At 40.3% G+C, this 14,054-nt stretch overlaps 1 protein-coding gene across 2 annotated transcripts in view; it reads left to right on the forward strand.

The window, feature by feature from the left end:
* The window catches only part of MAGI3 (membrane associated guanylate kinase, WW and PDZ domain containing 3), a 256,352-nt gene extending 242,617 nt beyond the window's left edge, over positions 1–13,735 (forward strand). Inside the window, exons 20-22 of one of the 2 annotated variants that reach the window (XM_069944684.1) lie at positions 4,211–4,349; positions 6,403–6,493; positions 7,390–7,478. In XM_069944684.1, coding sequence (XP_069800785.1) covers positions 4,211–4,349; positions 6,403–6,452 — 189 coding nt within the window. In that variant the 3' untranslated portion in view covers positions 6,453–6,493; positions 7,390–7,478. Of the gene's footprint in view, positions 1–4,210; positions 4,350–6,402; positions 6,494–7,389 lie in introns of both variants that reach the window. The other variant, XM_069944683.1, reaches the window with a different exon arrangement.
* Positions 13,736–14,054: the final 319 nt, after the last annotated feature.

Raw genomic sequence — 14,054 nt, forward strand, 5'->3', positions numbered from 1 at the left:
CAGAGTTGGACATTGTTCACATTGAAAATACAAAAAAAAAAACCCGGTGGGCCCATTGTAACTCAATGGTAGGGGAAAAGTGTTTTCTATTGGACCCAATGGGTTTGTCATGGATCAGCCATAATCTTAATGTGAACTAAGCCTATGTAAGGTTTATCCCGTGTGGGGACAAACAATTGGATTTATATACTGTGTGGAATCTCTCAAAGGGCATATATATCCATATTTGCCCCTGTATTTCCCTCTCCTTCCATATGTCATTGCTGAAGAGACATTTCCATTTTAAGACATTTAAAGACATTTAAGTCCAGCCATTTTAAAAATCTGTCAGAGGTGGAATTTGATCAGGAGTAGAAACTCACCTCTGTATCCACGATCAGTGGCGGGACCGGCCTTGGGACTCCCGCCGGGCTCTGGGATCTCTGTAACTGACACATCTCGACCCGGCTGATGGACTGGCCGCTTAGCTGGTCAGTGACTGGGACAGGACGCCACTCTAGTCACTAATTGGCTGAGCAGCCAGTCCATCAGCCAGGACAGACATTTTCCCCGAGTCGTGATGTCATCACAACTTGGGGAAAAATGCCTTTCAATGGGGGTCCCGAGGCCGATCCCACCACTCACAGCAGCCACGGGGAGAGGTAACATACTCCTGATCAAATTCCCCCCTGTCCCTGCTGGCCGCTGGATTTTAAAAATGGCCGCACTTTAAATAGGTTTGTAAGTAAGGTCATGTAAGAAGACAGACTGAAAATTGTGAGAATTTAACCAAAATTAATTTTTCTAAAACTTTACTTTCACTTTTTTACACAATTAAAGTAATGTTTAAAAAAAAAATAAAAAAAATTGGGGTTAAATTAGTACAATTTTTAGTCTTCATTGTTTGAGCAATCCGTGGGAAGGAAAAGCACCACAACTATTGTAGGTAGATCATATAGGAACATAGTAATTTGTAGGGGGGTTTAATTGTGTGTCTTTTCCCCAGGATTTGTAAAATAATATGAAAAGCATTGAAGGGGTTGTCTGGGGGAAAAAAAATTATAATGCTGTGGCGGACATGCCGATAATGTATACCTACCTGTCCTGGTCCCCCACCACTGCTAGTTCCCAGGCTGCCTCCTGTCTGCCACTGTCAGTGTTGTCATAACATCCAATGACGTCTCGTTCCCATAGAAAATGGCTATTCAGCATAGACTTTATACCGACCAGCCATTTCCTGTGTGAACGGCATGTCAACGGATGTTTTCAAAACACTGACAGAGGCAAAGGGGGAGTGGCCCGGGAACTGGCAGCTGCAGTGGAGAGGGAAAGGTAAGTATACATTACTGACATGTCTCCTGCATTCCCTGCAGAATAGCTAAGACAACGGGGTTATCCAGCGCTACAAAAACATGGCCACTTTCTTCCAGAGATAGCACCGCTCTTGTCTCCGGTTCAGGTGTGGTTGCAAAACAAACACCCAAACTGGAGACAAGAGTGGTTTGTCTCTGGAAGGAAGTGGCCATATTTTCATAGCACTGGATAACCCCTTTAATGGAATAGAAAAGTTAGACTTTGGTTGGATTCCCATCATGGGCTCTATTTATCCGATATGTCCAACACGGTAAAGCTAGCACCGTGTACCATCCACACTGCGAGTGGCCAACTGGAGTGCCAATTCAGATTGACACAAAAAAATACAAAAAAGTCACAGTGGAGGTCTGGTCAAAATCAGCCGTGTTTTTTTTTTCTTTCTTTAAATCCACTTCGACCTCCAACTCTGCTGTGACCTTTTTTTTTCTCTCTCTCTATTCATCTGGTGATAGCTTATGGCATAAATGGTGATTTATAGAAATACATCTACAAGTCCTTTGGAGGATATAGGAGAATTGATTTGGCACATAGCGGACATTGCTCTTTAGGCAGATTGCTTATACTGTAGTCCCCTGCATTCAGCTAGCAGTTCAGCAAACAAACACCAGTCAAATTTGTGTTTTTATTACTTTTATTAAAGCCTCAGGCCCTTACTGTCAGTACGAGAAGTAAAAGAACGACGATAGAAACACCCGATGAGGAATAACATAGGTCAGCAATCTGCAGGCTCCAATGTGCTCTAACAGATGTGCACTGTCTGCAAAGTACAGGTTCTAATTTACAGTGAGGTTTTTATGGAGAACCAAAAATAGTATATAACTAAAATTATTACTGCTGTAGTCACCCTGGATCCAAGGCCAAAAAAACAGTTAACAGGACGGAAGGGTGACAAGGCGTCCGCGGAGAACTCCCCAAGTGAAACAAATGTTTCAGCAAGAAGCAAAAGTGTACTCAGGCATTGTCTCTTCACCTTTACAGATTGTTAATATCAGTGGTTTTATTTACTTGCTTTAAAGGGCAAATTATTAACACTACATTTATTGTACAACATAAGCAAACCATAAAAGAGACTATTGAAGTGCAACGTGCACCACCCGCAGTGCTGACTACTGACTCATAGGACGGTATCTCCAAGTATGGTCTGTAGGAACTGGTATCTCAATGGTCTGTCCAGAAAATGCTCAGTTTAGCCATACAGAAATTGGTGATTTATTCTGCTATATAGCCCCTCAGACCCCAGTAAGGTCATTTACACCTTTAGCACAATTGTACCGGACCATAGATTGCTTGTATTTGATTGGTGTGTAATAGTTTTGCAATAGTAAATCATCCCCGATATTTCTACATTGTTCCTTATTAGAGATGAGAGCAACTCGAGCATGCTCAAGTCCAATTGGTCGAATACCGGTGGCTGAAGAAGTTGGATGCAGCACTAGGGAGTCTGGGAAAATGGATGCAGCCAATGGCTGTATCCATGTTTTCTGGGCTTCTTAGGACTTCATCCAACAACTTCAGCCACCGGTATTTAAATGCTGAATGATCGGACTCATCGAGTCGTACTCATCTCTATTCTTTATATGTTAGTAGATAATAGTTGTTTACTGTAAGTATATTTTGTTAACTTTTTTTCCCTTTGTTAAAAATGTGTGCAAATTTAGGTTATGTTTATGTATGTTGCATGTTATGTATAGTATGAGGTTCACTCAGTAGAATGCTAAAACAGAATTATACTGTATATTGCCAAAAAATGGATATTACTTTTGAAGGGAGTATCTGGATATAAACATTGATTAAAGGAGTATCCCAAGATAAAATTACACAGGATAGGAAACAAGATTGAAGGGGTGTCCGACCTCCGTACCCCCCTGGCGATCTCCATATCGGCCGTTGGCTCCTTTGTTTTGAATAGAGCTGTGGGTTTGGCACGTGACCTGTGGCTCTGTTCTTTTTTATGAGCTGCCAGAAAGAGACCAATGCTCATCCCTCTCTGGCGGCTCCATTCATTCTCTATGGAGCCACTGGGGAGAGGCAAGTACCGCACTTATCTGTTTCTGGGGGTTCCATAAGAATGAATAGTCACGGGGTAGAAGCCATACCCGAGGGGTATGGAGATGATATGGAGATGGTGAGGGGTATGGAAATTGTACTCTGTGCAATCTCTTAATCGCTCCTTATCCTGGGGATAGGGGACAAGTTAGTTTTGTCTTTGAATACCTCCCCCAACCCCCACTTGATGATCATCAGAACAAAAAATAACATGTACTTACCTCCCTGGTCCCCACACTGCAAGCTGTATCATTCCACTTTGATCCCCATTGTGTGGCCAACAGAGATGTGACGTAGCAAACCTACTCTGCCAGTCAGTGGCTGAGACGGGGCACTTCTACAGCCATTGATTAATTAAACGGGCCTGCTCTATGTCATTTCCCGAATCTGGAAGTGGCCGCACAATGGGGATTGGAATAGGACTATATCAGCAGGGGTCAGGAAGGTAAGAAAATTTAGTTTATTTATTTTTTTCCTTTCATCCCCTCCCCAGGCATACAGCTTGCAAGACAACCCATTTTGGAATAGGCAATCTTAGTTTTAGTCTTTAAATTGTCCTTTCATTATAAAAAAGAATTTTGTCTACTATTATTATTAGTTTTTTGGTTTATATACCCTACTCCATTTCTAGTTCGATGTACATTGTAGACAAAAGGGATTTTTTAATTTGAAATAGTAGAGGTCATAAATTGGCGGAGCTACATACTCTTTTCCATTTTTTACAATGTTTCATTTTTTCTTGCATTAAAATTGCTTGTAGTTATTATATTGTGAGGCTCCCAATATAAAAAAAAAAATGTATCTTTGTCAGGTCGGGGATCAAATAGTGGAAATTAATGGAGAACCAACCCAGGGCATCACTCACACACGAGCCATTGAGCTGATCCAAGCTGGCGGGACCAAAGTTCTCCTCTTATTAAGACCTGGAACAGGACTTATTCCAGATCATGGTGAGTATCAGCAACATTATTGAGAGGAAATGCACATCTTATTGGCTACAGTTCAGGAGGATTTAAAAAAAATAAATAAATATATATATGATTTAATTTTTATTTTTTTAATAGGATATAAAAGAACTGAAAAGTGTTTTACTTGATTTTAGTAAAATTAAAGATTGCAGGGCAGAAAAAAAACTTCTTTACCATTCTTTAGTTTTTTTTCTAGGAGAAATAATAGAGACATAATTTTAAAGAGTCATTTTTTTTGTATCCTGCCATAGCCAACCTGCCTTGTAAAAAGTTGGCAAAAAAACAATACAGGGCGATAAAGGTTATCTGCAAAAAAGCCAAAAGTAGAGTAATATATATGTCTAGCTATGAGATCTTTCTGGTTAATATTAAGATTGTTATTATAGATGCACCAGCATGAGATTGTGTATAAAATTCACCAAGCAGTCTTGACTTTTACTCATCAGGTAAGGGTTAGATACTCAAAATATATTTTCCATGACCTCTGTTGAAAATCTTTAGCTTAGGATGGTATTACATGGTCCTTATACATAGATTGAGAATCATACAGCAAGGGCTGCATTGGCATCATTAGCAATGTACGTGCAGCCCTTGCTGTGTATATAGAAGATAATTAAGTTATACTTACCTGCCCAGGCACCTCTGGTGTCCTCCTGCCCATTCCCTACTCACTGCAGCCGCCACTGAAACTTCTGAAGCCATCTCTGAAGTGACAGGTCGATCAGCAAATCACTGTCCGAGATGGGACAGCGGCAGTGATTGGCTGAGCGGCCTTTCAATTTAGAGACTGCTTCAAGAAGCTTCAGCAGCGGCTGCAGGGGAAAGACAGCAGGACACCGGGGAGCCTTGACAGGTAAGTATAATCTTTATTATTTTGTTTACACTGACACCAGCTCGTCAGCCGCACATCACTATTACATATAGCAAAGCAGTCGACAGGTAATGAATTTTATAAAAGTTCCACCGATGATCGGCTCCTCAGCTGATTTGTTCTCTTTATTACACAGAGTAATATCTGCCTAAATCAGCCTTACAATTCAGATGAATGGCTGTCAGTGTGAAATATGTGTGGCTGGGGTCTAACAGAGTATCTCTGCTCCCATAACCATAAGACAAGTCTTATAATTTGTCCATAGACGTAATAAATAAGGTGTCAGCTCTTAAAACAAAAATACTATACACCCTTCATACTCTATCCATTGGCCTTCTTCAGGGTTTAGATCATGCTATATATTGAGAAGTGCTTCAAAGAACAAAGATGAAGAAAAGAAGAGAAAAATTGACCAGCAAACAACAGTTTTCACTTTCGTATACTATCTGAAAAATGGCGAGCAAACATCGTAAAAATGTCCGGATTTGGCCACATGGCTGAACACAAACACTCGGCGTTCATCTCCCGATATCTGGAGAAGTTGGGTGCCATAGACTTTATCCTTGTTTTTCTGGCAACCCTAGAGCAGCATCCAATTTCTTTGGGAGTTTAATTCCAAGTTTTGGTGTTCAGTCAGTCAATCAAACCTGGAAATTTTTCCAATGTTTGCTCATCATTATTCAGATCCTATAGGAAAGTGAAAACCGTTGTTGGCTAGTCAATTTTCTCTTCTTTTCTCATCGTTAGTTCTAATTGCTTCATGATGTTTGCTCTTGAAAAGTCCACTGGCCACGGGAAAAAAGCCCATTGTCTGTGACCATTTTTTTTCTTGTATTTTCTTTTGTGTTTTTTAATTTTATTACTTTTTAATATTGTATTTTCCAGACAAGACGAAACACTCTAATGTGATGATTATTTTTGTGCTAACATTCTATAAGTCCTATTTCTTTTCCTTTTTACCTGTTTGGCTGTTGATAGCAGCTTCTAAATATTGGATGATTGTCCAATAATTTGTTGGCGGATCTTACCAAAGATGATGATCTAACCCGAGTACAAGCAATTTGTACCTGTCACCCGTTGCTAATGATTGTCTGGTGTACACTTTGACAGCTATGCTTTGGTGATGTCGGTATTGTGTTCCAGGCTTGTTTTCCTTCTCCTCAGGTTTGGCTCCTTCCAGCCTCTGCTCCTTCGTGAAACCTGATCAGCAATAAGGCTTTCTCGTGCTTTTCTTGGTCTTTCCCTTAAAGACTTGGTAAATGTGCATGTCTTGTGATTCAGCTTTTACCTCTTTCTCTGTCTTCTCTGCATCTCTTGTCTGTGGTAACTGCAGCTTATTGAAATGCATGTGCACGCAGTGATTAACCAATCGTATTTATTGGCCTCCCCGGGGTACGGAGGTTGACGGCTTTGAAAGAAATAATAGGGTATAAATTGCTTGTAGCAAGCATCACAGATCATGTTGTTCCTCTTATATCAGTACTCTGGGAAATGGATATTTAGAATTACAATGTGTTGTTTCTTTTATTAGTTTTAGAAAGAAGACAACTTCAATTTTTCATATATTATTTGTAACAAATGCATATCTACGTAATACCAATGTGTGCACATTTAGTGGATTATTATATTCATGGTCTACCATACTTTACCTTTGTAAGTCACTTGGTTAATAATATTGTGTGCATGCTGTAAAAAAAAATAGAGAAATCCCAAGCTGTTATACACTCGGGTCCCTGTCGGTAATAGGTCTTATTAGGGGACCAGACATGCCGCTATTTTTTGATAATAAATTCCTGTACACTGCATGAAATAGAGCCTAACACAATATCTGCTCAGTTACTTCCACATTTCTTAATATATTCAGTTTTAAGTATCTCACACATGGCTGCGTGGCATGGGTATTTGTTGTGTGATAGAATGTAGCATTGTCTTGTAATGGAAGCACATTAAACTTCACTCCACTTGATGTTACATTTGAATTCACTCTCTTGTCTGGGGGTTTCCATTCCATAAATGCATGTTTGTTTGAACAAGGATGTTCATGAATAATTTCCCTGCACAATATGTAAGCCATTTCATGCCATTAATGTTTTGTTACTTTCTTGAATATACATGCCCATAGAGTAATTATTCATCTGGCTTTTACTTTAGATGAATTGGAAAACATCCATCCTCCATCTACAAGTGTAATATATGAAGACCTCTCTGCATTTTCATCAACTTCATATGTGGACCCCACTCCTGAAGTTTTTCCTTTACCAGCACCTATTGAGGATCAGGAAGCTGAGAACAAGGTTGAGCCAAATGATATGCAGGAACCTAAGAACAGTCTTGTGTTGCCTGGTAGTGATATTCAAGAGAATACGGCATTGAAGCAAGAAAAGCAGTTGTCTTCTGGCCAAGACAAAAAACAGCATAGAGATGGGTCTTTGAGCCCTAAAAATCCTAATGAAAAGAAACTAGATGCTGAGAAGGACTTCAGCACACGGAGAGGAAGGTCTCTGAGTCCTAGAAAGACTGATAGCAAAATATCTAAGGAGCATCCTGATAGACTTCAGAGGTCTAGACAGACCGAGTCTAAAAAAACTGAAAAAGAACCCAGGGAGCGATCACTGAGCCCTAGAAAATCCAGTTCTAAAAACCCAGAAGGTGCTGTTAACTCTACCACTCATGCAAAAGATAGCAGAAGACACAGGGGAAGATCTGCCAGTCCCAGAAAGGCTTACAAGGAGGAACGAGAGAAAAGCGACATTGGAAGGGAAGAGAAGCTGCAAAAACAAGAAAATAGGTCTCCAAAACATAATATCAAAGCTGAGGGTGTAGAGCGGTCAAGGGAAAGGAAAGACAAAGCATCAATTAGAGAAGAGAAAGAGGAAACAGTAAAGACACATGAAAGACCTGGGAGATCAAGGAAAGAAGAAAAGGAGGAGAAACCTAAAAAAGAGGGTGAAAAACATTTGAGACAAGAGAGAGATGAAAAAGGAGGAAGGGGTGACATTAAAGATGAGAAGGTGGAGAAGCATCGGAAACCGGACAGGGAGGGTAAGCATTTAAAAGATGGTAGGGAGGAGAAGTTCCGTAAAGAGGACAGGGAGGAAAAGTACCGTAAAGAGGATAGGGAGGATAAGTTCCGTAAAGAGGATAGGGAGGAGAAGTACCGTAAGGATGACAGGGAGGAGAAACATCGTAAAGAGGATAGGGAGGAGAAGTACCGGAAAGAGGACAGGGAGGATAGACACAGGAAAATCGAAAGAGATGAAAACTCCAAGAAATACAATAAATCTAAAAATGAAGGTAAAGATGAACAATATAGCAGAGAAATACCAGACCCATTAGGCAACAAAAAAACAAATGATAGACATGAAAAGTCCAGGCGAGAGGAAAGGTCAAGTTGTGGTGTTAATGACAAAAAATCTCCAGAACAAATAAGTAAAAATAATGAGGGAAGATCTCCTAGAAACGTCAGAGAATCTGAGAAAAGAAGGCAAGAGGTGGAACATGCAAAAAAAGAAGGGCATGCCTCCACTGTTAAAAAGGAAATGCAAGACCCTGGTCTCTTAGCTAAACAAACAGAGAAGGAGCCACAAACCAAGAATCCTACAGCTGATACTTCTGAGAAAACCAAAGATGAAGGAGTTTCAAAGACCGGAGGGAAAAAAACGCACATTGCTCCAGGACCCTGGAAAGTGCCCAGTACAAATAAAGCCACAGATGCCAACACCTTGGATATATAGACACCAAGTCCGTGTGCTGCCAGTGAGAGGAGCAAATGTGTTCTAGAACCTGAACTGCACAGAAGGCGTTTTGGGTTTCGTTTGCAATGAGTGGTCTTCCACAAGCTTCAGATCCCTGCAACTCTATGAAGGTGTCTTGATGCACTTTTTGGACTTTGTGCTGCTATAATGACAGTTGGGGACAGTGTTGTACAGATCTAGAACAATCATTATTTAACTTTGCCAATGTGATCATAAATCCACTACTCGTGCCATTGTATCTACCTGCTAAGTTTAACTCCTTTTACTGTAGGTCTGTGTGAAGTGTAAGCTTAACTCCTTTCTTACATAAGCCAAAAAGCCTCGTCTGAGATGCCCAGTTAGCATGTTGCATGTTTACAGACAGTAATAAAACAGCATACAGGTTAGTACCGGACAAAATGGAAGAACAAAGTTGTCAGCATGACATATAGTTACACTTGAATATCTGCAGAGGTTTTATATGTTGCTTTATTTTGCTCCACATGAAGACCTGGAAACCTCTTCATGTAAAGAACAAGTATGGAGTCCATCGACCTAATTTTTTACTTTTAGAGCGCTTAATATCTATATGTATAACGACAGATTTGGCAGATAGAGTTAAACTTTCTACCCATCTGCCTAATGGAGTTTTATAATAATCTACATGATTTAGGAAGGTGCAAGAGAGATGATATATGCAGTTATCTCGGTAGCGTGTGTTTTATCCGCCTTCACAGTAATGATTTTTCGTAACTAAATTATGGTTGGTGAAAGGAAAAAGCATTTTCAGGTTTATGAAGAATCGATGTGACTGAGATATTGTTAACGTCTTACATTTTCTTATGTTTTTTTGCAATCTCAGAGCTGCAATGTGGTAGGGACAGGATTTAAATGCATTGTATTTTTTTACATTGTAGCCTAGACACTACAGGTGAACGACCACTGAAGTGCTGCGACTGTTGTCATTGCAACCACTATCGTAAATGTTGTATTTTACAATATACAATATAATTATTTGCACAAGAATTAATTTTGTTCCTCCAGGTTTTCAGGCATATTGTTGCTGGGTAGTGTTGAGTAGAGATGATCGAACATTGGAAAATCTTAGGTTCTCCACGGACAGGGAAGGCATCGAGAATCAAATGCGGAAGGTTCGAGTTCGATAGAACCTAAGATTTTCTAATGTTTGATCATCTCTAGTGTTGAGCAAACGTCCAGTTTCTGTCCGGGTTCGGCAACTTCTCCGAACCTAAGCACTCCGCATTTAACTCCCCTTGTCTGGAAAAATTGGATGCAGCCTTTGGGAGTCTTAGAAAACATGGATACAACCATAGGCTGTATCCATGTTTTCCTGGCAGCCCTATGGTGACATTTAACTTCCCCAGATGCAGGAAGTCAAATGCTGAGTTTTCGGGTTTGGAGAACTTGCCAAACCCAGACAGTAGCTGCAAGTCCACTCAACACTATTGCTGGGGGTCTTAGTAGCCAGTACATGTCTGAGCACCACTACAGGCTGTATGTAAAATTACAAAATACTCAAATGTCTCAAGCTTTGTCTCCTGAGCTAAGTAGAGCACGGAATAATAGAGTAATCAAAAACCGTTATGATGCTGAACCAGAGATTGACACGGTAACTTATGCTGTATGTGACCAAGGCCGGCATATGGCTGTGCTACTTTGTTAGGACCAGACCCTATAGAGTGTGATTGTATCAGCCATTTTGCACAGCTGTATAAAGTTAAATGTTGTCTACAAGGTCAGTAAGACACTAGGTATTTTATTAACAAGGAGAAAAAGAACATGTGGTTGCATTGAATTTTATTGTCCTGTGTAAATATAATAATTCTTTTTAAGCTACATAGAGCAACAGAACAAATTTTTCTCATGTACTAGACTTCAGGCTAATTGTTCTTACTTGGGGTATGTTCACACACATTGCTGTTTTATTACAGTACTGTCACAATGAAATGATGGAGTACACACAATGAAACTGCAGTATGTGAGCACAGCCTTATACAGACGCATGGGTAAAGGTCATCAGCTGAGAGCACCATTACATGGCCTATTACATAGGGTGAATATCAGCTGAACAGGCCAATACTGCCCCATGTAGTAGACTCAGCCGACAAAAAAGCTTCTTCATCTTTATTTACTGGTCTATGGATCATTGTTAATCGGCAACACACTGTGACAATGGACTGTGCAGCTGACTATGAGGTAGCTGAAGAGCTGCTCCAATGATGCAGCTATTGGAGATGACCTGAGCATGCTTGAATTAGATTGTACAGCATTTAAATACAGTTGACTGGCAAAGTTGGATGCAGCCCTAGGGAGTTCTGGAAAACCTACTTCCTAGAGCTGCATCCAACTTCATCAGCCACCGGTATTCAAATGCCGAAAGATCCAACTTGAGCGTGCTTATCTCTAGCAACAATCGTATCCGCTCAATTACTAAGTCATATAAAAGCTCCTTAAAGAGAAGCTTTCAACCCCCCGGTGCAGACCCATGTACTTACCGCTTTCACAAAGTCCCGGTCCCAGAGCCCGTCCCGCCCCCGAGAAATCCGCCAAGAATGACTGGAGCAGTCATTCTGTATGAGCGTCAGACTCATCTCTGACGAGCGTTTGCGCGGCTTCGGACGGGGATTTCTCGGCGGGACAGGCTCTGGGACTGAGACTTTATGGAAGCGGTAAGTATATGGGTCTGCACTGGAGGGGTTGGCCGGACTCTGCCCCAGCACCGGGGGTGACAGGTTCCCTTTAACTGAGTGAGGATCTACTCAATCGGTGCTCGTATAGGGCCTTGGTCCACCTGTTTAAAAGGACCCCAAGTAAGGGCAGGTTTTTGGCCTCTACTTGCAGGAAATTAATGGAAATGTTCATTGAACACCCATGCAGATATCTTCAAAACAGTAATTTTAACAAAAAATATTGAACGTTTTCATTATGCAATGATTAACGTACCTGGTTTTTGCATGAATGAGTAGTTTATGAATATACAGCATCTTGTAATCTTAGTTTCCTGCTCCCTTGCCTGCAAATTCTAAATGTTTAAAAAAAAATTAAAAAATCAGGTCACTAAAACATTTAGCAGTAAATGGGGCAGTAAGTGCCCAACTGGTGGGGCCGATCACCTCAAGTGCCCAGCATTTCCATTCCCTAAAGCACAGAGGCTGTCAGTCACATGCAGGAGGAGGAGGCAAGTAGCGATCGGGCATAGAAATGGGCTTGCAATGTGATTGGCACAAATCGAAAGGTGGCGGGTTTAAACCTCTACCTGGCATTATGATTAGCTGCTTTCTAAACCATCCCACACATCCTCTTTAAAGTGTCATTGACATGTCAGACATAAAAATAAAAAAAAACAAATTTGCAGCACTCCAATGCCTCTGTTCACACTGTAGGTTGCATGCCGCATGTAGCTAAAGTACAGACAAAAAACAAAAGGTGCAACAGCAACCTGCAGATGCAAGGCCTTACCGTACATGCTCCACCCGACATACACATGACGGTAAGCCCTTGCACCTGCAGGTTGCTGTTGCACCTTTTGTTTTTTGTATCTTATAGAGACATGTCAAAAGTTTTGATCAGTACCGATCGGAAGGAGGAGCCGGGAGAAGAGCGCACTAAGCGTGATCTTCTTCCAGCTCTGTGTCACGTGATATCAGTCGGGCTCCATAGACTGAGATAGACAATCAGTCGGAGCCTGACTGATCACATGACACAGAGCCGGGAGATGATCGGGCTTAGTGCGGTCTTCTCCTGGTTTGTTCTCCAGATCGGTACAGTGTTACCCGGACTGATCAAATCTTTTGACTTGTCTCTCTGACATTTCAAAAAAGCTTATCCATCACCCCAGGAAGAGAGTATCCACCCAATACACACAGAGTGAAAATGTATACATAGAAACAAACATGCCCAAGGAGTGACCGTGCCTTTTTAAATTAAAATAAATTAAGTTTTATTTACAGAAAACCAGACAACCCGTTTAAGACAAAGCTGGGGTATAAAAACTTAAAGGTATTTTTATAAACTTTAAAAGTATATTCTCAAAGTCTGTTTAGTACTGGTATAAAGAGCTAATACCACTATGTGAGAAAGCAGAATATATGTCTAGACCCCTATATGTGGATTTATACACTGCTATGCCTGAATGCCAATCCGGTTATAATTTCTTGACAGGACTTCAGTTTGTTGTAGTCATCTTAGAAGAAATCCATTCCTGCGCCTTGTATCTCTAACATACTGCTATATACCTCTGTTGCGGTGATTGTTGCTCTGCTGCGATGAACCCTTTTATTGGCGGTGTGGGCCATTCAGATTTACTGCACCCAGTTTTATTACTGTGACTTGCTCTGTCCTGTTTAACATACTGTGATACTCTTCAAAAAGTAAATCTTTCTCGAAGGAACTGATATTTCCAAATATATAAGTAAAGTTGCCTTGAAATATTAAGGGAATCAAGAATAGATTTACTGGTTGTAAATGTTTATATACTGTACAGCACCTATAAATATATATATATACATTTATCTTTCCAAAGTATAGAATAGATCTGTAAAGCAGTTATTATTTTTTATATAGATATATATATATGAGAACAATCCAGTCAATGGCCTTCAGTTCTTGCACTGTAATATAAAAAAAAATAATGAAATTGCTGTATAATTTTGTTTTATTTTCCGATAATGCATTCTATATTGTATGTGTTCAGCATCCTCCAGAATTAAGAACTATTTTGCATTAAAATGAATACACTGAAACGCTTTGTCTCTTGTTATTAAATACCTAAGCAGGACATGGTGTCTTTCTGCTTATTATAAAGAGAATGTTATATACAATTCAGGCGGGAATTTATTGTGTATTTGGGAATTAAAACTGCTCAGTTGGGATTTATCTGGAAGAAGCAAATTGCTGCCTTCATTTTATTTATCTACATGGTCCATAAAGTTTTGAGACACACCAATCTGGGATCCATAGAATTTTTTTTTGTAGTGCTGCAAGATTATTGTCAACCCTTAGGGGACACAGCCAGTTTTCATTTTTGCGTTTTCGTTTTTCCCTCCTCGTGTATATAAGGCC

This window comes from Dendropsophus ebraccatus, chromosome 11, assembly GCF_027789765.1.
Source record: "Dendropsophus ebraccatus isolate aDenEbr1 chromosome 11, aDenEbr1.pat, whole genome shotgun sequence".
Lineage (NCBI taxonomy): Eukaryota > Metazoa > Chordata > Amphibia > Anura > Hylidae > Dendropsophus > Dendropsophus ebraccatus.